Raw genomic sequence first — 22,769 nt, forward strand, 5'->3', positions numbered from 1 at the left:
CAGCACCCCGCTATATCCAGCCAGCTTTCGCCTGTTGCATTTCTTCTCCCACCATCTCTCGAACGAACAAAGGCGCAATGACCCTCGAAGGACACGCCCAAACCCTCGCCTCATCCCTCGCTGGCGCCCGTCTGGTCCCGGGCTCGGCACCTCTCATCCCAGATACATTCACGCCCAGCACAGAGCTCGGAATTACTTTCGGCGAGAAGGCAGTCTCGCTGGGAAATCTCTTCCGCGTTAGCGAGGTGAAGGCCGCGCCAACGATTTCGTTCGCTAGGGAGGTGCGCACCCTACTCTCCGCCCTATTCACAATTGACGTGAATGTATCGCGCACGCTAATGGCTGGGTGTAGAACGATGTCCCAGACTCCCGAAGCTACACCCTCATCCTCATCGACCCGGACGCACCGACCCCCGATGACCCCAAATTCGCATACTGGCGGCACTGGGTGGTATCCGGGCTGAAGCCCGCAGCAGAGGCTACCGGGTCCACATTGACCGAGTATCTAGGTCCAGGGCCGAAGGATGAGTACGTAACTCTCTCTTTTTTTTTTTTTCTCTTCGGTCCCTTCATTTGGGCGGGGAATCTCCCCCCATGGAGGGAATTGCTAACGGTCTTGTCACCGCTGTAGCTCTCGTCCGCATCGATACCTGTTCCTTCTCTTCCGTGAGCCGGAGAGGCTCACGCTGGCCAAGGAGGACGTGGGTGGGGAGGAGTTTGTGCAGCGGCGCTCGTTCAAGGCTGCGGAGTGGACGGCACAGCATGGGTTGGTTCTTGTTGGGATGAATTGGATGCTTGGTGCTGGCGATGGGTGGAAGGAGTAAAGGGAAAGACTCTGTATAGATCGTCAATAGAGAGTGCAACAGAGGTGTGGCCGGTTGCCGGGGTCGCGGGCGAAAGAGTATCATCAACCATCCGATATATCTGACCCTAGTCCGTGCTCGGACTATACCTAGTCTTGGCCGGAATGCTTCTTGGTAGACAGAGTTGTATGATGTAGGTGATGCCGGGAAGCCGTGGATCGCTTGGCAGAGAGAGGAGACAACAATACAATAAGAAGCAGGGAAGTGCTCAAAAAATGCTCTAGATGTACAGAACACTAACTCTTTATATTTTACTGCTCTTCTCTCTATAGCTGCTGTAGATGAATCTGTCCTTTAACCTGCATCTTTGCAGTTTGAAAATAATGTAGATAATTAATGTGTATATCCATACTGCTGCAGATATCTCCTTGGTTTGATTTAAGATAAGTAGCAGCTCAAAAACAAAAACCCTAAACACTTTGAGGAATACGCAAGAACATGAATCCCAACGCCGAGGCCATGCGTGGGGAAAAAAGGCACGGGGCCGTGGCTAATCATGCCAAAACGCCAAAACCTCCTGAAAACAGCCACATGAGCAGCCATTTCTCGCACCAGATGAATTACAAATTTGCACAGTTCTGGCATTCGCCCTGAGCCCAGGCAGAATCGGCTTCAGTTCATTTTCGCCCCGGGCGGTTGGCTGGCTCGCAACCGCGTCTGTGGAGACAGCCCCGCGGTGCAACCTAATTGCCCAGGCAGACAAACTGGCTGCATTTAAAAAAGCAATGTTGACGGGGAAGTCAACAGTGATTTCCCAAGTGTTTGAACTCCGATCCAATGGGTTACTCCGAGATACACTGCCACCTCTGTGGGGTGAGCTTCAACATCGCCCGCTGTCGCAAGCCTGGAGAACCAGAATTGGCGAGTTGGAATTACATGGGCCGCGTATGCGATGGTCCAGCTCCCGAGGAACTAGACTTGGAGGAGTGTGCTCAGAGCGGCTGTTGCTTCGTTGTCAGTTATCCCAGTGACGAGCGAGACGATGTTGTCGAAGACCCCGATTATACACCCGGGGAAGATCTCGATGATGATGAGCCCTTCGAATACGACTCCGATCACGACTCGGCTGACGCGATGAGTCTCGATGAAGAGCAGGAGGCAGACGAAGGAAATAGCATGAGTGATGCAGGTCCATACCACGACTTCCTCTCCAGAGTCCTTTATCCGCAGGACCGTTTCTCCGGAGAGCCAGTCGGCGGCTTTGAGAATTCAAACACGCGCTCCAGAATCGAGACTGTCATCCCTGTCACATCGGACAATTTCCCAGACGGATACGAGCCGTACGAGCTCGAACATATTCCAGCTCCAAACTGCCCCAGGGTGAACGGATACTCAGGGCATGTAATCTCCCTCGAGGAGATGAGAGGCTGTCGCACTGCGCAGTATCTGGTGCATAAACGCGTCGCTGGCGGAGATTGGCAGCCTGACGGATTTCATGAGGACTGGGAAGTCTCGGAAGATTGGTTCCTCTCCGGTGTTAGCGATGGTATACCCTCGCGGGATATGGACTTTCCACGGACCGGGTTTGAGCGAGGAGGAGTACAGGATATAAACGCTGACAATGTTAACTATGATGTAAGCCCAGAAAACTCCCTTCAAATTCCCTTCAAGTTGATGAAGCCTGATCCGAGTAGCCAGAATATACCGCTCCGAATGACTTGGCAATGCCGTTTCACCCCTGGTGCTTTGACATCTTCACTCGGCAATCCAAGGTCCAATTCAAGCGGGTGAACGTGTCGGGACTGATGAAATGGCGCAATGCAGAGCTCAGCTATGATGATTTTTATTCATTTGCTCGCGCGCGCGAAGTCAACGAAGGCCGGGAACAGTTTTGGATGTATGTCCCTAGGTCTGAGTACCTCGCTGCCAACCCGCTTTATGTCCCTGGCCTTCCACCACTTCTTCTCGCGGCGGTCGAGGAGGATTCGGAATCTAGGAGCCAAAAAGATTCTGTCTCCTCTTGCCCTGCTGAAAGCAGCCAGCCCCTATCCCAAACTAGTCGACCGGATCCACTCGCTTTCCTGCCCCTAGATATCCGCCTGCTTATCGTCGACTTTCTCCAGCCAGCCGATGTACACAACCTCCACATTGCTTCCCAGGCCTTCAGACAACTCCCCAATAGCGTGTGGTATCGATTCGTGCGCGACGAAATGCCCTGGCTGTGGGAAGCCTGGGGCGAAGCCGAAATCGAGCACACCCCGTCCTTCTGGACTACGATGAGCGCAAACGAGTTCCAATATCTGCACGAACGACAGATTGACTACCGGAATGCCTTGGACGAAGAAGGTCTGCCCGCCGAGGAGATGGTCGAGTACTTACTTCCGCCCCCGAAGGCGAAACCAGAAGAGCTCAAGCTGCCCAGGGAAACTACTAATTGGCACCAGGTGTATACGCAAATTAAGAGGAACTGGGCCCAGCTGAGGGGGCTGCGGAACCGGAAGCGGATATGGGAGGATGTGGAGGAGGTTATACGGCGGATTAGGAAGTATGAAGGGCTGTAGTAGGGAGCAGCCAGCAGCGGCGGTCGTTAACGTCCATAGCACTTTAACTACAGTAAAAAATCCACTCGACATATATATCCAGGACTTCATTCATCAACTTTCTTGTCGATATGAATCTGTTATTCGGGTGATGAGTTGGAGTAGTCGTGTTCGGCTACCGTCGGGCGGGCGCCTGTGCGATATAAAAGGCGAACCCCTCACTCTGCTGCTCCAACTCCTCGCATCTCTCGTCCACCATGGAGACCAGCACCACTACCCTCGCCGAATACCTCTTCACGCGCCTGCACCAGCTTGGCGTCGACTCGATTTTTGGTCTCCCCGGCGACTACAACCTGCAGCTCCTCGATTATGTCGCTCCATCGCGCCTCCACTGGATCGGGAACTGCAACGAACTGAATGCGGGGTATGCTGCCGACGGATACTCCAGGATCAAAGGTACCCCTGCTGGTTCCTGACCCTAGATCGACCCTAACATAAAACTTTTCTTAGGAATCGGTGCACTCGTCACGACATTCGGTGTCGGGGAATTGTCTGCCGTCAACGCGATTGCCGGTGCCTACGCCGAACGCGCCCCTGTCGTCCACATCGTCGGCACGCCCATCCGCCCGTCGCAGGAGTCGCGTGCACGCATCCACCATACCTTCAACGATGGCGAATACGAGCGCTTCGATCGCATGCAGGAACATATAACTGTCGCGCAAACCATTATCAATGACATTCGCTCCGCCCCCGCCGAAATCGATCGTGTCTTGCAACAATGTCTTCTCCACAGCCGACCCGTTCGTATCGCGGTTCCCCTCGACATGGTCGCCCTCCGTGTCCCACGCAATGGCCTACAGACAAAACTCTCGATTCCACTGGGAGCGCGGCAGCCGAAAGTTGAAGAGAAGGCACTGAATGCTGTGTTGGGCAGGATATACAATGCAAGGAAACCGCTGATTCTGGTGGACGGTGAATCTCGGTCGGCCGGAATACTGGACGAGGTGGACCACCTAGTGAAGGCCACAGGATGGCCGACGCTGACGTTGGGATTCGGCAAGGGCTTGGTTGATGAGACTCTACCCAATGTCTATGGCGTTTTTACACCGCAACACAAGGAGTTTGTCGATTCATGCGATCTTGTGCTCAGCTTTGGCCCGCATTACAGCAACACCAACACCTACATTTTCCAGACTATTCCGAAGCAAGACATCACTATCGCCGTCAACGCCACGTCCATCCACGTCGGTAGCGATATCTTCCGCGATTTACCAGCCAGCACATTCCTCCCGCAGCTCATCGGCCGCCTCGACCTGGACAAAGTGTCCAAGCATACACCGAATCTCATCCACCCTAGTTCTGTCGCGCCGCCCCTCGTCTCTAGCACTGATCTCGTCACACAGGTCGGCGGCTTCTGGCATAGAATGTCTTCCTTTTTCCAAGAAGGCGACATCATCCTTGCCGAAACTGGCACTGCCGCTTACGGTTCAAATCTCTTTCGTCTTCCACGGAATTCCCGACTCTTCAAGGCCGTCACCTGGCTTTCAATTGGATACATGCTGCCTGCGACTCTCGGTGCTAGTCTAGCACAACACGACCTCATCGGTCGCTCCGAGTACTACAACCTGCTCGAGGCGCGGTCCATCCTATTCATCGGCGACGGAAGTTTTCAGCTGACCGCGCAGGAACTTGCGACCATAATCCACCGAAAGCTCAACGTCATCATCTTCCTCATTAACAACGAGGGCTATACGATCGAGCGCTGCATTCACGGCCGGGAAGCACGGTATAACGATATCACGCCCTGGCGCTACCTGAAGGGCCCCGAATTCTTCGGGGCTCCGACTGAAGGGGAATATGCGGCACATACGTGGGAAGTCCGGACGTGGGGTGATTTGGAGAAGGCATTGACGGATGAGAGAATGCTGAAGGGCAAGGGGGTGCGGATGGTCGAGGTCTTCATGGAGAGGCTGGATGCACCACCACCGCTGGACAGCGTCTTGAATGCCCAGATACAGCGAGAGAAGGCAGAGCAGTAATGGTAGACTATAAATAACTCATTCTGTGCATATCTCTACGGTAGATAAACCAGACAGTCGCCATAGACGGTCATTAGATCTGATCTATAAAAGGTTCCCAGGTGCACTGCGGTCGTATCTCACTGAATTACATTGAATGCTTGCCCCTCCCCTCCCCGGCCTCCTCGCATCGCAGGCGAGGATTAGCCTTCCTATCTAGAATCAACCCCATAGTGCCACCACTTCCTCCCAGTATCTCGATTTTCGCTCCCACTCCTCGAAACAACCATCCCGTCATCACTGTCCGCCCGTTCATTTTCCGCATAAATAACCGATTCTCCGCTCCTAAAGTCAGATCAATCGGTCCAACAATGAACTAACTCGTTCTGTGGCTCCCCTCCGCTTGGACGTTATCAGATCGATCCAACTTTATCAGATGGCTCAAGCTGGAGAGGGAGAAAGCCTCCGGCATCTTAGAGGTCATGCTCCTCTATATATTTCGAAGTCCGAGACCGTTTTTCCTGTCCTGGATAGAATACAAACAATGCGCCCACGGGCGTTGTATCGACCAGGGCGCAATAAAGCTCCACAGCTCTCCGTGTATTCGCAATGAGAACAGTTATATCGCGTTCAGCCAGATATCGCAACGCTTCAGTCTGGATTTGAAGCTCGTTCTTCCGCCCCCGAGAGATAACAACGGTCGTGGCTCCATTCTGAACAAGCTCCTCAACATCAGCGACCTGAATACCCGTTTCAAGCTTCGTTTGAGTCTCGCTCCAGTCCCAGAATCGCCCGCCGCCGGGGTACAGCTTGAAGTCCGTTCCAGCTCCCACGCCGGGGATCTCAAGCCCACATGGGGTGATTGTTTTGATCCTTGGTGACTTCCACCGAGGATTTGGCTGCGCCAGCTTCGCAGTGGGATTGCTGGACGCCAATCTCAGGCGATCTAATTGGGCGCTCAGCTGCTCAGCCATGGCGAGAGTGTCTTGATGAAGGATTTGTTGATCCCTGATCTTTTGTCCCAATGGCAAACAGAGAATTCAATGCGAACTTCCGGAGTTATAGGATCAAAAACCTCCTTGATCCTATCCTGACGCCATCCTTGTGAGGGCGAAAGGTTGAATTGAGGTCGTGTTCACCAGGTTCCAGACTCGCAAGACACGTGCCTCGTATTCGACAACTTTGTGGCAAACCGTCCGGATTTAATCAGGACCGTGTGCTCTTGCGAGGTCCAAAGCCTGAAGATCACGAACCCCGTGGGCACGAAAAGACCAGGTTCGGATCTCTCCCATCTGACTGCCTTTCCCCCTAGTTCTAGGAGCTGTCAATCACTCACACAAACTGAACTATCTGAAGCATGCAAAGCAGGGCCGTTTGGTGGAGGCTACATCCAATGGCCAGGACCCATAAACTCACTACTTCCTCGCCGACCTCGAGGAAGAAGGCCGGACGTGGCTATTGGCACGACACATGTCGGCGGAAGGCCCTCAAACACCCCCCGAGGCGCATTGGGATTTCTTAAACACCCCTGTCGCGCCATGGGACACAAAGGGCGAAAGCGCTGCTATCTCTCGAGCCTCGCAGCCAGCCTCCCAATAAACTGTCAAGATTACCTTCTTTGCGAAATATGAGGGGCAAGTCTTTCGTGTTGATGCCGGCTCCTGGTTGCGTTCCACGCGCGCTACCCACTGGACGGTGAAGAACTATACGTTCGTGATTGGTATACCTTCGGGATGATTTGGAAGGACTGTCATCGACTGCCTTCCAAGGGTCATCATGTCCACGAATCCAGTCGCTTTTGCAAGGCCGCCCTCTTCCTGACGAGTCATGATACGAGCCTGTTGGTCCATGCATGAATTAGGCTGCATTGGTCATATCATTTCTTTGTTTCTTCCAACTCCAGAAAAAGCAATTCTGACGGACAACACCAACACAACACACAGTGAATGAAGGGAAGATTGAGCCACTGACTGGTCAGAGAAAAATGGCTCGCCGATGGGTTCAGTCGACCCACGTTAACACTAGAATGTCATTCACACTAAAGGAGCAGCGCACCGAATGGCCTGAGGCAGGCCTCCAAGTGAAGGACTCAGCCAAACCTCAGCAACACATTGCCTACAACTTGCAACAACCCACTCACTCACCATGGCCGCGACCCTCTCGAAGAGACCAACGATCGTCTTCGTACCAGGAGCATGGCATCCTCCTACAGCATATGATCTTCTCCTCCCCGGCCTCCACGCAGCCGGTTACCCGACTACACACGTCTACCTCGCCAGCGTCGGTCCAGCCGCAGGTGTTTCTTACGAAGACGACGTCTCCGCCGTTAGAAGAGTCGTCGCTGGCCTCGCCGAGTTAGGCAGAGAGGTAGTCGTCGTTTCACACTCGTACGCAGGCAGTCCAGCGACGGAGGCACTAGCGGGCCTTGCCAGGAAGGAGAGAGAAGATAAGGGCCTTGACGGTGGTGTTGTTCAGCTCGTCTACATTGCTGCAATTGTTCCGACCAAGGGTCTCAATTCCTCGCAGGCATTCGGGCCACTCAAGCCGAAGGAAGAGGGCGGGAGTTGGATGGTATGCGATGGTTGGGGTGTAAGAATGGCTGCCGCACCTGTATCTGAACTGGCATTGCTAACAATCTAGGGCGACGGGTTCCTAACTGTCCTGAATCCGGAAGAATGCTTCTATCACGATCTCCCCGCTGAGGTTGCGAAGTATCATTCCTCGTTGCTGCGGCCCCATTATCATCTGTACGTTGGCGCTCCGTATATTGGATGGGTGGACAGCTAATGCAGGGACAAGTGCTTGTGAGGGAATCTTGACGTACGAAGCGTATAGAGACATACCTGCAGCGTACATCTACTGCACGGAGGATCGCGCATTTACCTTCGAAGGACAGAAAGAGGTGGTCAGAAGGACCGGAATCCAACGCACCGTCTCCCTCAAGACAAGCCATTCGCCGTTTCTCTCCGACCCAGACAGTGTAGTGTCCTACATCCGTGAGCTGGTCGAGGGGGAGCGTGGTTAGCGGGGTGTCATATCTTTCAATAATGTGTTCTAGCTGCCTTCTGGAACCTCTGGTCTCCAGCAGTCGAGGTGCTGAACGACCCGCTGCATCGAGCAGGTCCACAGCATCCACACTTCGGGAGATAGGCTCATTACCTCGATATCATAAATGCAAACGACAAGTCTTCTTTATCCAGCAAAGATCGGCGTCGTCCATAAGAAACACGGGCATGGGAATGGAAACATCAATTCCTGCAATGATTAGGTCCAAGCGTAGCCAGACACACCTCGGTCGACCCCCGAGGGCAAAGAGGGGTAACGCCCGAGCACAAGCCCGCACCCCACAATGAAGCAGATATATATACCCCGACAATCGTCCACAGACCCAGTCAGGCAAAAAGCAAAAAAAAGTAAACGAAAAGCAAACATTGGATATGACACCCAAGCGCATCATCGTAACCGGCGGCTCCGGCCAAGTCGGCCAACATGTCATCGCCTACCTCCTCGAAAAGGGCCACGACATCCTGAATCTCGACCTCGTGCCTCTCCCCGACCACCTCGCCCAACACGTCCACACCCTCCGCGTCGACCTCACAGACAGCGGCCACGTCCACAGCGCCCTCACCTCGCGCTTCCACCCAGCTTGCCCCTTCGGCCGCGAACCGCTCAACCAGATCCCTGACGCGGTCATCCACCTCGCCAGCTACCCGCGCAACATGATCGTCCCAGACGGCGAGACGTACCGCGTGAACACGCAGGCCGGGTACAACGTCATCGAGGCCGCATGTCGACTGGGGATCAAGAAGATTATCATCGCAAGCACGGTCTGCGTGTATGGACCCGCGTACGCGGAGGGGGAAATCGACTTCCCCTCCTTCCCTGTGGACGAGGAGGTCGATGCGAGTCCGATGGATACGTATGCGATTTCGAAGGTCTGCGTGGAGCGCACGGCGCGTGGGTTTGCGCGGAGGTTTGCGAGCAAGGGTGTTGATGTCTATGTGTTTCGCATTGCGGCTGTTATTCGGCCCGGTGAGTATGCGAGGTTCCTGGACGGGTGGAAGGAGAATGCTGCGGATTTCAAGGCTGTTGGGTGGAGTTATACGGATGCGAGGGACTTTGGGCAGATGTGTCATCTTGCTGTGCTGAGGGATGGACTGGGGTATCAGATCTTTAACGCGACGAATGATGAGATTGTGGTTGATGGGATCTCTACCACGGAGTTTCTGGGCAAGGTGGCGTCCGGTGTGCCTTTTACGCGGGAGATGGGGGAGAAGGAGGCGCCGTTGACGAACAGGAAGATTAAGGAGTTACTGGGGTTTAAGGAGGAGCACTCGTGGCGGAAGTACTATTCGTATACTTGATCACTGTGCGCTACGAGTAGCCTAATGTGAAGAAGCGTTGTTAAAAGGTCTGCAAGAACCAATTCCTCAGCGCGCCAGGCGAATCTCCTTCCGAGATCGGCCTCTCCATAACCGAGCTCCCATGCTCAAGAAGAAACTTAAGCATCCACTGATCCATCTGAAACGACTCGTCGATCGACCTCGTACAAGCATTATGGAACACCTGCAGCCGCGAGAGCGCCACATCCAGCGTCACCCAGAACGTCTGCAACGCCGTGAGGATCTCGAAGTTCTGTCCGAGACGATTCCGCGCGAGCCTGATTTTGGCGTCGTCGTCGCTGAAGAGGAGCATGTGGATGTAGACGGTCGACGTGACGACGAGCATGTGCCCGACCATGACGTACTGGCACTGCGGCCGGTTCGTGGGCCGGCAGCGGTAGAGGAGGTTGCAGAATGCGAGGGCGTGGTCGTTGCATTGGGCTCGGTAGCGGTCAATTGACTCGCGAGTACACTCGGGGTCTGGGTTGCGCGCGAGGAACTGGTAGAAGAGGACTTCGTTGTAGTAGTGGTAGCCGAGATGGAGGGCTGCGAAGGCGTTTCCCAGTCCGAGGGAGGTATAGTGCTCGAGGTTCTCAGGGGTTTCTTGCAAGGAGGGGTGTAGTGCTTCGGACCAGGCGCGGAGATCCTGTGCTAGACTGTCGACTGTTTCACTGAGGGTCTGAGAGTCGATGAGGCTGTTCACAGAGGCTTTGTTGAGATGGTGGATGCGGGCCCATATGCGGGCGAGGAGGACCATTTCGGACCACAGTCCGGGACGGCCGAGATCTGTTGGCATTGCGCCGCTGCGCAGCGAGAGGAAGACCTCTTCGTTTGTCGGGAGGGGGTAGCTTTCCACAAAGTCCAATTGTCGCGGGAGGTTCAGTCCCACGGAGGACCAGATATCGATCATGTAGAGTGACCACCATACTGGCAGTTGGTCAGTACGTCGCTTGAGCACATTTAGGGCAAGAGACATACTTCGCAAATTTACCTGTCGCTCAACCTCGTCGTCACACTGCCGATTCGCCAGATCGAGTATGAAGGCCAGTCGAACAGCGACAGAGTAATACAGAGACTCTGACCGTGTCTGCGAATCGGAGAAGCAGACGGTTCCCAGGAGAATGCACGCCTGGATAGTGCTCACGGAAATATCCGTCAGATCGAGCAATTTCCTCGCACGCTCTGCGTACGGATCCCCGCGTCGTCGCCGGTCAACGCCCTTGAAAATCTGATTATCGGAGAACCGAGCTCCCAGTGCCATCATGCTGTACAGCAAGACGTCGGGAAATTTCCCATCGTCGATGTGGCGCTCCACCGTGGGTCGGTGGAAGATGGAATGGTGCGTATCATGGACGACGAGGAAGTAGAGCGACACAAGTTCCTTGCGCAGATCGAGCGAGGGGGAATCCTCGCTTAACGTCTTCTGTCCCGAAGAGCATTTCGTCGGCTGTGGAGCGAGAGCAAGACTCGGCCGTGGAGGCAGGCGAGGCACGCGAACTGCCCACCGATAGAGACTGCATTCGAGATTGAGCGTCCGGCATCGAATGCAGATGGCATCTTTGCCGTCCAATCGGCATTTGCGTTTATTGGATCTCATTCGTGAGCATCATTTGGAGTGAAGCGCCCGTGTGGGGTGCAGAGGGATTGGGCTTACCGGCAGGCGTCACACGCCGTCACTGGCCGCATGCTGGATCGGAGTCACTCCGGAGGGGGTTGGAACTCCAAGGAACAGAGAACAGAATGGAGAGCTGCTGCTTTTATAACCCCAGCTGATCTCCACTGTTTCCCACCAACCCCGCTCCAGCAAGCCCGCTTCTCCAGACCGGTGGGGGGAACCGAGTGATTTGAACGAGGGGTTCGAGAAAGGTATATATTAAGCGACAGATGGTGACGACGGGCTTCAAGCGACCTGACAAAGAATCATCGTCAAGATGCGTGCTCAGACTATCTCCGTCGAAAGCAACGCCCTCCAGATCACCGTCCACGTCGACGAGAATGGCGCTGCATACCTCCAACACGTCATTCCCCGCGGGAGCAATCCGCCAGCACCAGCTTCGAAATACTTCAAAGACTCCTCCGCCCCTCTTATCGAGGTGCGTCTAGCCGGAGAGGGAACGGAAAAACACAAGTCTTCCAAAGCCCTCGTTGGGAGCTACGTTGGCCCGCGACTGAAGTATAAATCGCACGAGATTCGCGCCGGCGAAGGGACGAAGACGCTCGACGTGACTCTTGTAGACTCGGGGATTACGGTGACATCCCATCTCACGGTCTACGACTCGACTCCTATCGTCCGCGCGACGGCCTCGATCCAGAACACTGGGGAGAAAGAGGTCGTCGTGACCCAACTTACCTCGCTTGTCTTGGGAGGTCTGACGGCTGGATCGCAGAAGTGGTGGGCCGACTACACACTCTCTGTCCCGAACAATTCATGGTTCCGCGAGGCACAATGGACCGAACACGACCTTCCTAGCCTTGGAGTCGACGATTACGGCGTGTATGGGTATCCCGAGGGCCACCTTGCCTCGCTTGGGCACTACGCTGTGTCGAATCGAGGCTCTTTCTCGACAGAGGGACATCTCCCGATGGGCCTGCTGAAGCGACACGACAATGCAGAAACCTGGCTGTGGCAGGTTGAGAACAATGGCTCGTGGCGGTGGGAGATCGGAGACTGGAAGGACAGCGTGTATCTTGCCGCTGGCGGTCCCATTGAAACCGACCATGACTGGCGACAGCGATTGAGCCCGGGACAGCAATTTACTACGGTCCCCGTCGCGCTGACCCATGTATTAGGTGACTACGAAGAGGCTTTCACAGCGCTGACCCGGTACCGACGCATCATCCGACGCAAGCACAACGACAACAAGAACCTCCCGATCATCTTCAACGACTACATGAACTGCCTCATGGGCGATCCGACCGACGAGAAGATCCTCGCTCTCGTCGACCCCGTCGTCAAAGCCGGTGCCGAATACTTCGTCATCGACTGCGGCTGGTATGCCGACGACGCAGGCTGGTGGGACGACGTGGGCGAGTGGGAACCCTCGAAGAAACGCTTCTCGAAGGGCCTAAAACATCTCCTCACACAACTCAAAGAGAAAGGCCTCACCCCAGGCCTCTGGATTGAGCCCGAGGTCGTTGGAGTCCGCAGCGTCGTCGCCCACCAACTCCCCGACGAAGCCTTCTTCCAGCGCGACGGCCAGCGCATCCTCGAGAAGAACCGATACCAGCTCGACTACCGCCACCCGGCCGTCCGCGAGCACATGCACAGGATCATCAACCGCCTCGTCACGGAGTTCGGAGCCGGATACTTCAAATTCGACTACAATATCGAGGTCACGCAGGGCACAGATGTGAATACCTTCAGCCCCGGCTCGGCACAGTTAGACCATAACCGCGCCTACCTGCAGTGGGTGAACGAGCTGCACGACCGTTTTCCGGATCTAGTGATTGAGAATTGCTCTAGCGGTGCCCAGCGCATGGACTACGCAATGCTCGCCACGCACGCCCTGCAGTCGACGAGCGACCAGCAGGACCCCAATCGCTACGCGGCTATCGCAGCTGCGCTGCCGACGGCCGTGACGCCTGAGCAGGGCGCAACCTGGGCGTATCCGCAGCCGGAATGGGATGATGAAACGAATGCACTTACCGTTGTTAATAGTCTACTCGGGCGGATTCACCTTAGCGGCCGACTGGATATCCTCCAGCCGAAGCAATTCGATATCATCAAGGAGGGGATGGACGTGTACCGGTCCATTCGCGCGGATTTACCCACGGCAACCGCATTCTGGCCGCTGGGGTTGCCGCATTGGCATGATGACTGGCTTGCCTTGGGATTGGCTGCGGAGTCTGGGGATCGATTTTATGTCTCGGTTTGGAGGCGAGGAGGTGCTGACTCTGTTGAGTTGCCAATTGGTAAGCTCAATGGGCGAAGCGTAAAGAGTGAGCTGCTCTATCCGAAGGCTTTTGGGGCGGAGAGTGAGTGGAAGGCCGCGGAAGGCGTGTTGAAAGTCCAGGTTCCATCGGCTGTTTGTGCGCGTCTATTCAAGTTGACTGTTTCTTGAGCTGTAGCAGGCCTGTGGATACCACTTGGGGCAACTTAACCCTTGTCTTCATTATTATACCCAAATAATGGACATGTTCTCATTGTTCATGGGCGCTGAGTAGCGTATAGTGCATTGTTGCATACAAAGCTCCCAAAGCTTCTTTGTGGCAGGCATAATAACCTTTGTTATCAAAAAAGCATCAAAGACCTCTTTCCCAAAGCCAGTCTGGAGATGATAACTATAAAGTCAGCCTGTCTGTCAATATTGAATCTCCTACAACCCAGCTACCTCGCAATACTACCTTTAACAGCACCAAAGCAAACAAAAACAACAATGTCTTCATTCACTCCCACCATGTACACCAACAGCGTCTACGATGTCTTCCTCGGCTACGAGGAATACCCCACCCCCGAGGTCAATACCAAATGGATCGTCATCGTGCACTCACGAACTGGTAAGTCCTGCCAGTGGTACACCACCGCGCAGCTCCCCCTCCTCACAGGATATTATATGCACGAGAAATTTTCGATCTCGATACCTACCGACTCACATGTGCGCTGCGAATACAACGTAAACAAGGCGCCCATTGGCGCGCTTGACGAGACTGAACTTGGTCTGATGGATGCGCTGTTTGAAGTCACGGAGCCCGAGAAGAGTCGGAAGGAAGTCCATTGTTACGTGGCTGTGGAGGTGTGTTGATGATGGGTTGTTTGAGGATGCTATTGTGAAGAGGGTGATGGCTGAGTTGGAGGTTTTGAATTAAATCTGGGTTCTCTCCAATATTGTGGAACAGTGGTAGGTCGCTTATAGAAATAGTATCGAATTAACTGCTGCTATCAACTGTTTTGGGCAATATACTTCATAATCTTCAGTAATTTGTACATCACCTTGCCGTTCCAAGGGCAGGAATATCCAGCTAACGTGTGGTATATTAGATATGTTGCGCACAACTACGAAGATACTTGGATGACAATTTGGGACTGGATCTCAGTGCCAAAGTCGCGGTTGGCAGACGGACTCCCCCGACACTTGAGACACGCCACTGCGAGATTCTGGATCGGTTGGTTGGATCGGGGTAAACCCAATTAGCCGAGTAGGGTCACGCTGCGACTGTCGGAAAATGCCCGACCCAAGACCACGATCTGACTCAGATCTCAACAAGCTTCGTCTTCCCCGCGAGAGAAACCACGATCAAGCTGCTTCCCGGAGTGCCGGCTCGCCGAAGCAGATCCGAAGTCATGGCGCTTGGAGTCAACGCGTAGCCCACCACTCGGAGGCTGCCAAAGCCGCAGTTGCGACTCCAACGCGCTCGAGCTGGAGCAGTGTGCCGATCAAGAACTCGCGTGTCAGCCAATCAGATAATACCATTCAATCCCTGTCGTTTCCTGTCATTTCCCCGTGGGGAGTGAAGCGATCGGCAAAGTCATGGGCCGTTGGGGCAGTCTCCTTGGAGAACAAAGAGACACAATGGAAGCGACGCACCTGACCGTGGCTTCGGTTGGAAGTGACGGAATACAAAAAATGGAGCTATATAATGCAGCTTTTTGCTCTCAAGCTCGTTGCTTTTTCCGGTTACACAGCAGATTTCTCTCCACATTCCACTCCTTCAACTCCCTTCGGTCATGAGACTGTGACTCTATCCCCGCCGCCTTCACAATATTGGGAGTCTCACCATGGAGGAGAAGAACACAACCGAGTCGCCGGCGTCCCTGCACGTCGAGGTCAACAACGACCTCGAAGAGAAAGGAGAGGACACATGGCACACCAGCACCAAGGAAGCCCGCGCCGCCAACGAGGCCGAACACGCCCTGACCGTGCGTCAGGCGCTGCGTGCGTACCCCTGGGCCGTCCTCTGGTCGCTGACAATCTCCATGTCAATTATTATGGAGGGATACGATACGAATCTTATTGGCAATTTCTATGCGTATCCCGCGTTCAAGAGGCAGTTTGGGCACCAGTTCGAGCACGGATTCGAGGTTCCTGAGAAATGGCAGTCCGCTCTGGGGGCTGGCGGAAATGCCGGGTGTATTGTGGGGGCGTTTCTGAATGGGTATTGTGTCAAGAAGTACGGGTTTAAGAAAGTGTTTATGGGTGGGTTGCTGTGCATGTGTGCGTTCATCTTCGTCTCGTTCTTTGGGAAGAGCGTCGGGGCCCAGGTTGCCGGGCAGGTTCTTTGCGGGTGAGCTCTCTCCTCTCGTATACTATAGGATTTCTGCTGACGAGACAGAATCCCATGGGGTATGTTCGCTACGATCGGACCAGCCTATTCCTCCGAGCTGCTTCCCATGGCGTTGCGCTCCTACCTAACCGCCTATGTAAACATGTGCTTTGCCATCGGCCAATTCATCAGCATGGGCGTGCTCCAGAGCCTCCTCAACCGCCCCGACGAATGGTCCTACCGCATTCCCTACGCCGTGCAGTGGATCTGGCCCGCCCCGCTCTTCTGCATCGCGTTCTTCATGCCCGAGTCCCCCTGGTGGCAAGTCCGCCAGGGACAATACGACGCCGCCGAGAAAACCGTGCAGCGCCTCATGTCCAAGGACGAGAGCCATACTGCGCGCCAGACCGTCGCCATGATGATCCACACCAACAACATCGAGTGCGAAATTGAGGCCGGCAGCTCGTACTGGGATTGTCTGAAGGGGTCGAATCTGCGCCGCACGGAGATCGCGTGTGTCTCGTTCGCGGGACAGGTCTTGTCGGGAAGCCAGTTTGCGTATTCCGGGACGTACTTCTTCGAGCAGGCCGGGATGAGCCCCGACGATGCGTATAAGCTTGCGCTTGGCGGGACGGCGATTGCGTTCGTCGGTACGGTTCTCTCGTGGTTCCTTATGAAGAGGTTTGGGCGACGCTCGATGTACCTGGGTGGTCTGTCGATGATGTGCATCTACCTCTTCATCATTGGGATCCTCGACCTCGCACGGGACAAGGGGGGCGTGAAATGGGGCCAGTCTGCGCTCTGCATTATCTGGCTCTTTACGTTCTCTCTTACCGTCGGACCGCTGGGGTGGTCGATCGGCCCGGAAGTCTCGTCGACGCGACTGCGCTCGAAGACGATTGTGCTGGCGCGGAATACGTATTACATTGCCATCGTCGTTGCCAACGTCATTGAGCCGTACTTCATGAATCCGACTGCATGGAATTGGCGAGGCAAAACCGGGTTCTTCTGGTTCGGGGCAGGGTTCCTGACGCTTGTCTGGGGATTCTTCCGGCTTACGGAGACGAAAGGGCGGACCTTCGAGGAGTTGGATATCATGTATGCGGCGAAGGTGCCGACGAGGAAGTTCAAGAAGTATCATGTCGACGCGTATGCGGAGAACTTGGACATCAAGGATCGCGCGAAGGAGACGACGGAGTAGGCTGGAGGCGCGGTGTGGATACTGTATTCTACGAGATAGTGTAGCAGATGATAAATGAACTGGGTTTGATATTCATTCGCATTCAGAAGATATCCATCACGTCCTCAAAGCTTGTGAAATACAATACGGTATGGAAACCCCACTCCCCCATCCACAAAACTCGATGGCAACCAAAACCTCCCCTCGCCAACTGTGCTTCACCACCCACAATGCCCCCCTCCCCAGACCGCGTCGCGCGGATAATGCTCTCATGGCACTCGCTCGACCTCCTCGAGTGCACCACCCTCCAGACTCTCTGGGCAGGCTACGGCCAAATCTGCTCGATTACCGCCCGAGCGACCACAGACGAAGCAGCAAAGCAGCTCGACAAGCTGTGCGGGGTTGACGGAGGCGCCGCGGGGACGGTCTACTCTCTGATTCTCAAGATCATTTCGCCCCCGCAAAAGCGCAGAGAGAATGAAGATGAAGATGAAGGCCACCTCCGCAAGATGCTAAGCTACGAGGTCGAGCAGTACTTCTACAGCGACGTGGTCCCGCTCCTAGGCGACGATATCGCTGTTGCCAAATGCCTCGCATCGACGCGCGATATGGATGGGGAGGAGGGCGAGGAGGAACTCGTCGGTTTGATGGCGGCGATTATGACCGATTTATCGTTTAAATTCCCCGTTGCCGGTGGGAAGAGGAGTGTTTTAACCCCAGTCCAGGTGCGTGCGGCGCTGGATTGGCTGGCTGGATTTCATGGTCGGTCTTGGGGCTTCTTGCCTGCTGATTTGGATGAATATGTCTTGCCGCCGCTTGAGGAATCTCGGAGACGGAAGGAGAATGGGGACTCTGAAGGTGCGGGCGGCCTGTGGCTCAATGGGGGGTATACGTATCTTGCGACCCGACGGAAGGAGTACGCCTCTCTTGCTGAAGACGTCGATTCTGAATGGTCAGGCGCGCTATGCAGCGCTACGGATGGCTCTCTATCCGTCGCTGAGAAGGTGGCCTTGGTCCTGACTCCCTGTGGACGATCCGTGGAATCATATATCCACGGCGACGTCAAGTCGGAGAATCTCTTTACGACAACAAACGGCGACGAGGTGGCGTTCTTCGACTTCCAGTACGTCGGGCTCGGACTAGGAGTCTGTGATCTCGCCAAATTGTTTACGTGTTCGGTACCTCTGCATATGCTAACGGATGCCGGGGAGCCTCTTCCCGCGCGACTGGCAATGTGTGATGGTGAGAGGAGGCTGCTGAAGCGGTACCGATTGAGCCTCCTCGAGGACGACGACTCGGAACTGTACGACTGGGAGACGTTCAAACGACACTGGGAAACGGCCCTTGTAGACTGGTGCAGATTCCAGGCATCTTGGGGCTTCTGGGGAAACACGGAGTGGCTCGAGGGACGTGTGCGATCAATTCTGAGCGACCAGGGTTGGAGGGAGTGGCTGGACCAGACGATAATAGCGAGAGAATGACAACATGCTAAAGGAGCCCCCACTAGCTTCTCTGTATCGTCATGGACCTCTCCCCAATCCCTGCCCGAGGCAAGGAAAGGAATTGTTAACGAGTGACCGGCTGGGCTAGACAGGTATATTACGCACTATAGAAGGTCCATCGGTAAGACAAGGTAGAAGATTAGAAGATTAGATTAGATCTGCCAATTCAGCAATAAAGACAAAAAGAAAACAGGGCCTCAGACTTCTCATTCTCATACAGACAGCAGTGATATGTCCCCCCGATATCAAACCAACCAGTTCACATAACCCACCAAGAAATCCACATCAAGCGGCGTATAACCCTCCCCAAAATGCCGCCACTCAAGCCGCGAATACATCGCCTTGACAACAAGCCCAGTCAGCAAGGGACCCCGAACAAGACCCATTTCAACACACTTACAAAACACCCGCAGCACGAAAAACTGGGACGGACCGGGCGCGGTCTCCGCGAAGACGGTCTCGAACGCGCGCAGTTTCTCCTCGGAGATCGAGCCGACGAAGAGCCGCTCGACGTAGGACTGCTGGAAGAAATTCTTGTTTTCCATGCGGGAGCGCTGGTAGATTGTTGCGCCGATGTGCGGGCCGCCGGTGGAGGTGTATTTGATGCAGGAGTGGCCGTTTGGGTTGACGACGAGGAGGTCCCAGCGGGCGCCGAAGTCGAGGATTTCGGGCCCGATGCCGATGTAGATGTTGTAGGAAGCCATTCTGCTGTTGATAATGTGAGTATGTGCTTGGTGTTAGAGGAGTTCTCGGGGGCTGGGTCGGTGATGGTCGCCGCTTGCAAATTGGTGGTTATATGGGCCTTCTTTATAGGTTGTCGGGACAAGTGCATTGAGCATAGGGGCATTGTACTTTCTACATTGTGTACAAAGGGCCTGTGGGTTGTGTTAACACGTCTTTGTCTTGTGACGGTAGACTCAAAGGCATTCAGCAGAGGGGACGTGATGGCAATAAAGAGTGGTATAGGACACAATGAGCTTTGTACTTCTTGAATCTGGGTAAAGAACTTATTCTGAAAGAAGTGAACAATAGCCAGGTATCGGCCGATGCAAGCACACTTTCTCCATACGAGGGCAAAGACATCCAATTGCTGTCTTGATAGCAGCTGTATGACTACGACCTGACGATGCCTCCATGCATCCTGGTAAGACTCAGTCTACTCAACACCGATCAGCTTCCTCCACCTCGCCCTCAGATTATGGGCAGACGCCTTCGGCTTGCGATCCCTCGTAAAGACCCCCTTCTTGTTCCCGTCAACCCTATTAATACCCATATTAGTCTGGAAATCCGCAAAGTTCCACACCTGCTCCCCAATCACCGAGTCGTGGCGATCAAACACGCGATGGTACATATCCAGGAACTCAGTCTGATACTCTTCACTCCACGGTAACGCAAACACCGAGTGCAGCCCAGCCATCGTATCAGCGCCGTACTCGGTAAAGATAATCGGCTTCTCGAACTTCTTCTCCCACCCCTTCAGCTCCTCCTCTAGCGCGGCCTCGGCCTCTTCCAGATCACCGGTCTCAGAGTACCACCCGAAATACCGATTCAGGCAGATTAGGTCGAAGAGGTCGGTGATTCGGTCGACCTTGTAGGTTGCCAGTCCGAGGTTCACGAAGACGACGGGGCGATGCGCGGGGTCTGCGTCGCGGGCGACCTGTGCCAGCGGAGCGAAGTACTCGCGTGCCCCTTCCTCGTTGGAGGCCGGCTCGTTCGCGATCGACCACATTACCACGCTCGCGTGGTTCTTGTCGCGTGCGATCAGCTCGCGGATTGCCTGTGCATGGGCACGGCGTGTGTTGTTGTTGATTCCCTCTGGGCTGAATGTAGGAGGTGGATCGCCGCCGGAGACACCACCGCCGATGGAGTATGCAAGGCCGACAGCAGGCGTTTCGTCGATAACCACAATTCCATGACGATCAGCAAACTCCATGACTTCCTCAGCGTATGGGTAGTGCGATGTGCGGAACGAGTTTGCGCCAATCCAGTCCAGAAGCTGGAAGTCGTGCACGAGGTATGCCTGGTCGTGTCCCTTTCCGCGAATCGCGCTGTCCTCGTGCTTGCCGAAGCCGGTGAAGTAGAACGGCTTGTCGTTGATCAGGAATTGGCGGCCGCTGACCTTCACAGTGCGTATACCTACGGCAACGCTGTATGTGTCGATGACGGTGTCTGAGTCGACGATGTCAACAACAAATTGGTACAGGTATGCCGCGCCCGGTTGCCAGAGCTTGACGGAATTGATTCTCGCAATCCCGTGGGCGCCGGAAGCTTCAGCGACGGTAGTGCCGTCTTCGTCGAGCACGGTGATGCGGATATCGCCAGTTGTCCCTTCGGACGTGGTGACTGTGTAGTTGATAAGCCCAGCGGCGCCATCAACGCCAGTTACGGCGACAACGTCGCGGATATACTGCTCACGCGGCACGGAGTACAGCCAGACCGACCGGGCAAGGCCAGCATAGTTATAGAAATCATGCTGGTACCGCTGCACGCGCTTGCCCGTGAACTCGGTGATTTCGATATTACCCGGTGGAATAGTCTCATGCGTCAGCTCGTTGTTTACAGCAATGGTGAGTCTGAACTTCTCGCCGGCCGAGACGAGCGAGGTGATATCAGCCTCGAAGGGTGTGTACCCGCCGACGTGCTCGGCGACGAGCTCGTCGTTGACATAGATGCGTCCTTCGTGTGTGGCAGCTTCAATGCGGATGAGGTATCGCTCATCAGACCAGCCGCGGGGCACGATCACCTCGCGCTGGTAGTAGACCCAGCCGACGTGGTCGTGGATCTTGCGGTCGATGAAGATGTCGTTGTATGAGGCTGGGACGGGGATTTCGAGACCTTTCGGCAGGCGTGACGTCCATGGTGTTGCTGTGTCGTTGCCCTCCTGTGCGAGCGCAAAGTCCCACAGGCCATCGAGAGAGACAAGCTCTCTAGTTGCGGTATTCTTGGGCTTCAGTTGGATGTGCAGGGGATGCTGATGTGCGGCATCATTACGTGCATAGTTCTGGGCAGCGGGGAATGCCAATGAGGGAGCCACGAAGGAAAGCAGTGACAGCCCGATAAGGACCTTCATCTTTTCGAGTGACTATGCGTGCTCTACGCTCTGATAGACGTTCTCTCAAGTACCTTAGGGGGCTTATATGGTGCGCAGAGTGACAGGCGGCTATCATCCTATCCCCGCGTCGGCGACTGAATAACTTGGCATCGAATCTTCTGTCATCCAGGCTGGAAAAGAAAGTTCAATCACAGACTATCATCAAATCAGGCCATGTCGTATCCCCGGCGCCAAGGTTCCCCAGATGGGCATCTTGTGGAGCAGTGCGGGGGAATGGCAGGCGATGTCCATTGCCGAGGTACTCCAAAAGCATTGGCGGGCTTTCCGAGCTCGTTTACCTCCCTCGTATGAAAGCTCGTCTGTGCTCGCTGGGTTGGAGACGGCCTCCAAATGCGGTCATGGTTCGGGATGTGGACATAGACTAGTTGGCTGGCCTCCAAAATCCGAGGCCCGGCTGACAAACCTTCGAAGCTGCTGATTGTGTCATCTCAAGATCAGTTCGTTCTGATGGACCGTCTCGGCCTCTGGTGCTCCAACTATGGGAATGTCAACAGCCGGCCTGTGCTCCTCGAGCGTTTCTGGAAGTCTCTCTGCGCTCCAACCCGCTCTTCCCCAAGATGTACAAGCTCAGCTTTTAAGTCCACGCCTCCTTCGTCCGCTTTTTAGCAGCTGCTTCCCAGGACTGGCGTAATCTTGCTAAATCCGTCTAGTATACGGAGTACCAGGTTTAGGGCTTGGGTATGGTGGATGTGAGTGAGCCACTGCGACTCCTGTAGCGGCGAGTTGAATGGGTTTGCAATTCCAATTCCGCTATTAAACCATGGATATCACACTAGTAACTGTAGCGTTTGCAAGATACTTTTGTGCGCTATTTCAGTCTGCTACCCTCTGCCAAGTTGAAACATCTTTTGGTCTCCCTTGGGCAAGCTATGGACTCAAACATGCCGGATGAGCTGCTTGGATAGTTACCCATAGTTCCGAGGCCCCCGAAGCATCTTTACCAGAATTCATATCTTCCTAGACTTTGATGCAGTAGGGTCTATACCAAGGAACTTGTTTTATCATGGAGCCGCGAAAGAGTGGTTAAGATC

General features: G+C 54.7%; 13 protein-coding genes across 13 annotated transcripts; 9 read left to right on the top strand and 4 right to left on the bottom strand.

Moving 5' to 3' along the window:
* Positions 1 to 77: 77 nt before the first annotated feature.
* Positions 78 to 824, top strand: BJX67DRAFT_380716 (YbhB/YbcL family Raf kinase inhibitor-like protein; the record flags this gene model as incomplete). The annotated part of the gene is made up of 3 exons (XM_071032848.1): positions 78 to 281; positions 353 to 528; positions 632 to 824. 3 exons carry the CDS (start codon positions 78 to 80, stop codon positions 822 to 824), a joined length of 573 nt encoding a protein of 190 aa, XP_070886756.1.
* A 522-nt stretch (positions 825 to 1,346) lies between these two features.
* Positions 1,347 to 3,432, top strand: BJX67DRAFT_352248 (uncharacterized protein). Its single transcript, XM_071028997.1, has 2 exons — positions 1,347 to 2,438; positions 2,498 to 3,432. Exons 1-2 carry the CDS (start codon positions 1,641 to 1,643, stop codon positions 3,362 to 3,364), a joined length of 1,665 nt encoding a protein of 554 aa, XP_070886757.1. The 5' UTR covers positions 1,347 to 1,640; the 3' UTR covers positions 3,365 to 3,432.
* A 58-nt stretch (positions 3,433 to 3,490) lies between these two features.
* BJX67DRAFT_352251 (alpha-keto acid decarboxylase family protein) lies at positions 3,491 to 5,659 on the top strand. The gene is made up of 2 exons (XM_071028998.1): positions 3,491 to 3,799; positions 3,854 to 5,659. The coding sequence occupies exons 1-2, from the start codon at positions 3,601 to 3,603 to the stop codon at positions 5,380 to 5,382; spliced, it is 1,728 nt and encodes a 575-aa protein (XP_070886758.1). The 5' UTR covers positions 3,491 to 3,600; the 3' UTR covers positions 5,383 to 5,659.
* Positions 5,660 to 5,834: 175 nt separating this feature from the next.
* BJX67DRAFT_380719 (uncharacterized protein) lies at positions 5,835 to 6,335 on the bottom strand (the record flags this gene model as incomplete). Its single annotated transcript, XM_071032849.1, has 1 exon — positions 5,835 to 6,335. One exon carries the CDS (start codon positions 6,333 to 6,335, stop codon positions 5,835 to 5,837), a length of 501 nt encoding a protein of 166 aa, XP_070886759.1.
* Positions 6,336 to 7,506: 1,171 nt separating this feature from the next.
* On the top strand, positions 7,507 to 8,547 carry BJX67DRAFT_387650 (alpha/beta hydrolase; the record flags this gene model as incomplete). Its single annotated transcript, XM_071034249.1, has 3 exons — positions 7,507 to 7,932; positions 8,002 to 8,123; positions 8,161 to 8,547. The coding sequence occupies 3 exons, from the start codon at positions 7,507 to 7,509 to the stop codon at positions 8,384 to 8,386; spliced, it is 774 nt and encodes a 257-aa protein (XP_070886760.1). The 3' UTR covers positions 8,387 to 8,547.
* Positions 8,548 to 8,798: 251 nt separating this feature from the next.
* On the top strand, positions 8,799 to 9,725 carry BJX67DRAFT_380721 (NAD-dependent epimerase/dehydratase family protein; the record flags this gene model as incomplete). Its single annotated transcript, XM_071032850.1, has 1 exon — positions 8,799 to 9,725. The coding sequence occupies one exon, from the start codon at positions 8,799 to 8,801 to the stop codon at positions 9,723 to 9,725; it is 927 nt and encodes a 308-aa protein (XP_070886761.1).
* Positions 9,726 to 9,765: 40 nt separating this feature from the next.
* On the bottom strand, positions 9,766 to 11,004 carry BJX67DRAFT_371769 (fungal specific transcription factor domain-containing protein; the record flags this gene model as incomplete). Its single annotated transcript, XM_071031134.1, has 2 exons — positions 9,766 to 10,670; positions 10,722 to 11,004. 2 exons carry the CDS (start codon positions 11,002 to 11,004, stop codon positions 9,766 to 9,768), a joined length of 1,188 nt encoding a protein of 395 aa, XP_070886762.1.
* Positions 11,005 to 11,674: 670 nt separating this feature from the next.
* BJX67DRAFT_380723 (putative Melibiase subfamily) lies at positions 11,675 to 13,804 on the top strand (the record flags this gene model as incomplete). The annotated part of the gene is made up of 1 exon (XM_071032851.1): positions 11,675 to 13,804. The coding sequence occupies one exon, from the start codon at positions 11,675 to 11,677 to the stop codon at positions 13,802 to 13,804; it is 2,130 nt and encodes a 709-aa protein (XP_070886763.1).
* Positions 13,805 to 14,119: 315 nt separating this feature from the next.
* On the top strand, positions 14,120 to 14,485 carry BJX67DRAFT_380724 (uncharacterized protein; the record flags this gene model as incomplete). The annotated part of the gene is made up of 1 exon (XM_071032852.1): positions 14,120 to 14,485. The coding sequence occupies one exon, from the start codon at positions 14,120 to 14,122 to the stop codon at positions 14,483 to 14,485; it is 366 nt and encodes a 121-aa protein (XP_070886764.1).
* An 840-nt stretch (positions 14,486 to 15,325) lies between these two features.
* BJX67DRAFT_352261 (general substrate transporter) lies at positions 15,326 to 17,151 on the top strand. Its single transcript, XM_071028999.1, has 2 exons — positions 15,326 to 15,965; positions 16,014 to 17,151. Exons 1-2 carry the CDS (start codon positions 15,460 to 15,462, stop codon positions 17,143 to 17,145), a joined length of 1,638 nt encoding a protein of 545 aa, XP_070886765.1. The 5' UTR covers positions 15,326 to 15,459; the 3' UTR covers positions 17,146 to 17,151.
* A 197-nt stretch (positions 17,152 to 17,348) lies between these two features.
* On the top strand, positions 17,349 to 18,804 carry BJX67DRAFT_352262 (uncharacterized protein). The gene has a single exon (XM_071029000.1). The coding sequence runs from the start codon at positions 17,355 to 17,357 to the stop codon at positions 18,603 to 18,605; it is 1,251 nt and encodes a 416-aa protein (XP_070886766.1). The 5' UTR covers positions 17,349 to 17,354; the 3' UTR covers positions 18,606 to 18,804.
* A 143-nt stretch (positions 18,805 to 18,947) lies between these two features.
* Positions 18,948 to 19,330, bottom strand: BJX67DRAFT_380727 (uncharacterized protein; the record flags this gene model as incomplete). Its single annotated transcript, XM_071032853.1, has 2 exons — positions 18,948 to 18,967; positions 19,027 to 19,330. The coding sequence occupies 2 exons, from the start codon at positions 19,328 to 19,330 to the stop codon at positions 18,948 to 18,950; spliced, it is 324 nt and encodes a 107-aa protein (XP_070886767.1).
* Positions 19,331 to 19,782: 452 nt separating this feature from the next.
* On the bottom strand, positions 19,783 to 21,839 carry BJX67DRAFT_387653 (glycosyl hydrolases family 2, TIM barrel domain-containing protein; the record flags this gene model as incomplete). Its single annotated transcript, XM_071034250.1, has 1 exon — positions 19,783 to 21,839. Exon 1 carries the CDS (start codon positions 21,694 to 21,696, stop codon positions 19,783 to 19,785), a length of 1,914 nt encoding a protein of 637 aa, XP_070886768.1. The 5' UTR covers positions 21,697 to 21,839.
* Positions 21,840 to 22,769: the final 930 nt, after the last annotated feature.

The sequence above is a fragment of the Aspergillus lucknowensis genome (genome assembly GCF_044049455.1).
Source record: "Aspergillus lucknowensis strain CBS 449.75 chromosome Unknown BJX67scaffold_17, whole genome shotgun sequence".
Taxonomy (NCBI): Eukaryota; Fungi; Ascomycota; class Eurotiomycetes; order Eurotiales; family Aspergillaceae; genus Aspergillus; species Aspergillus lucknowensis.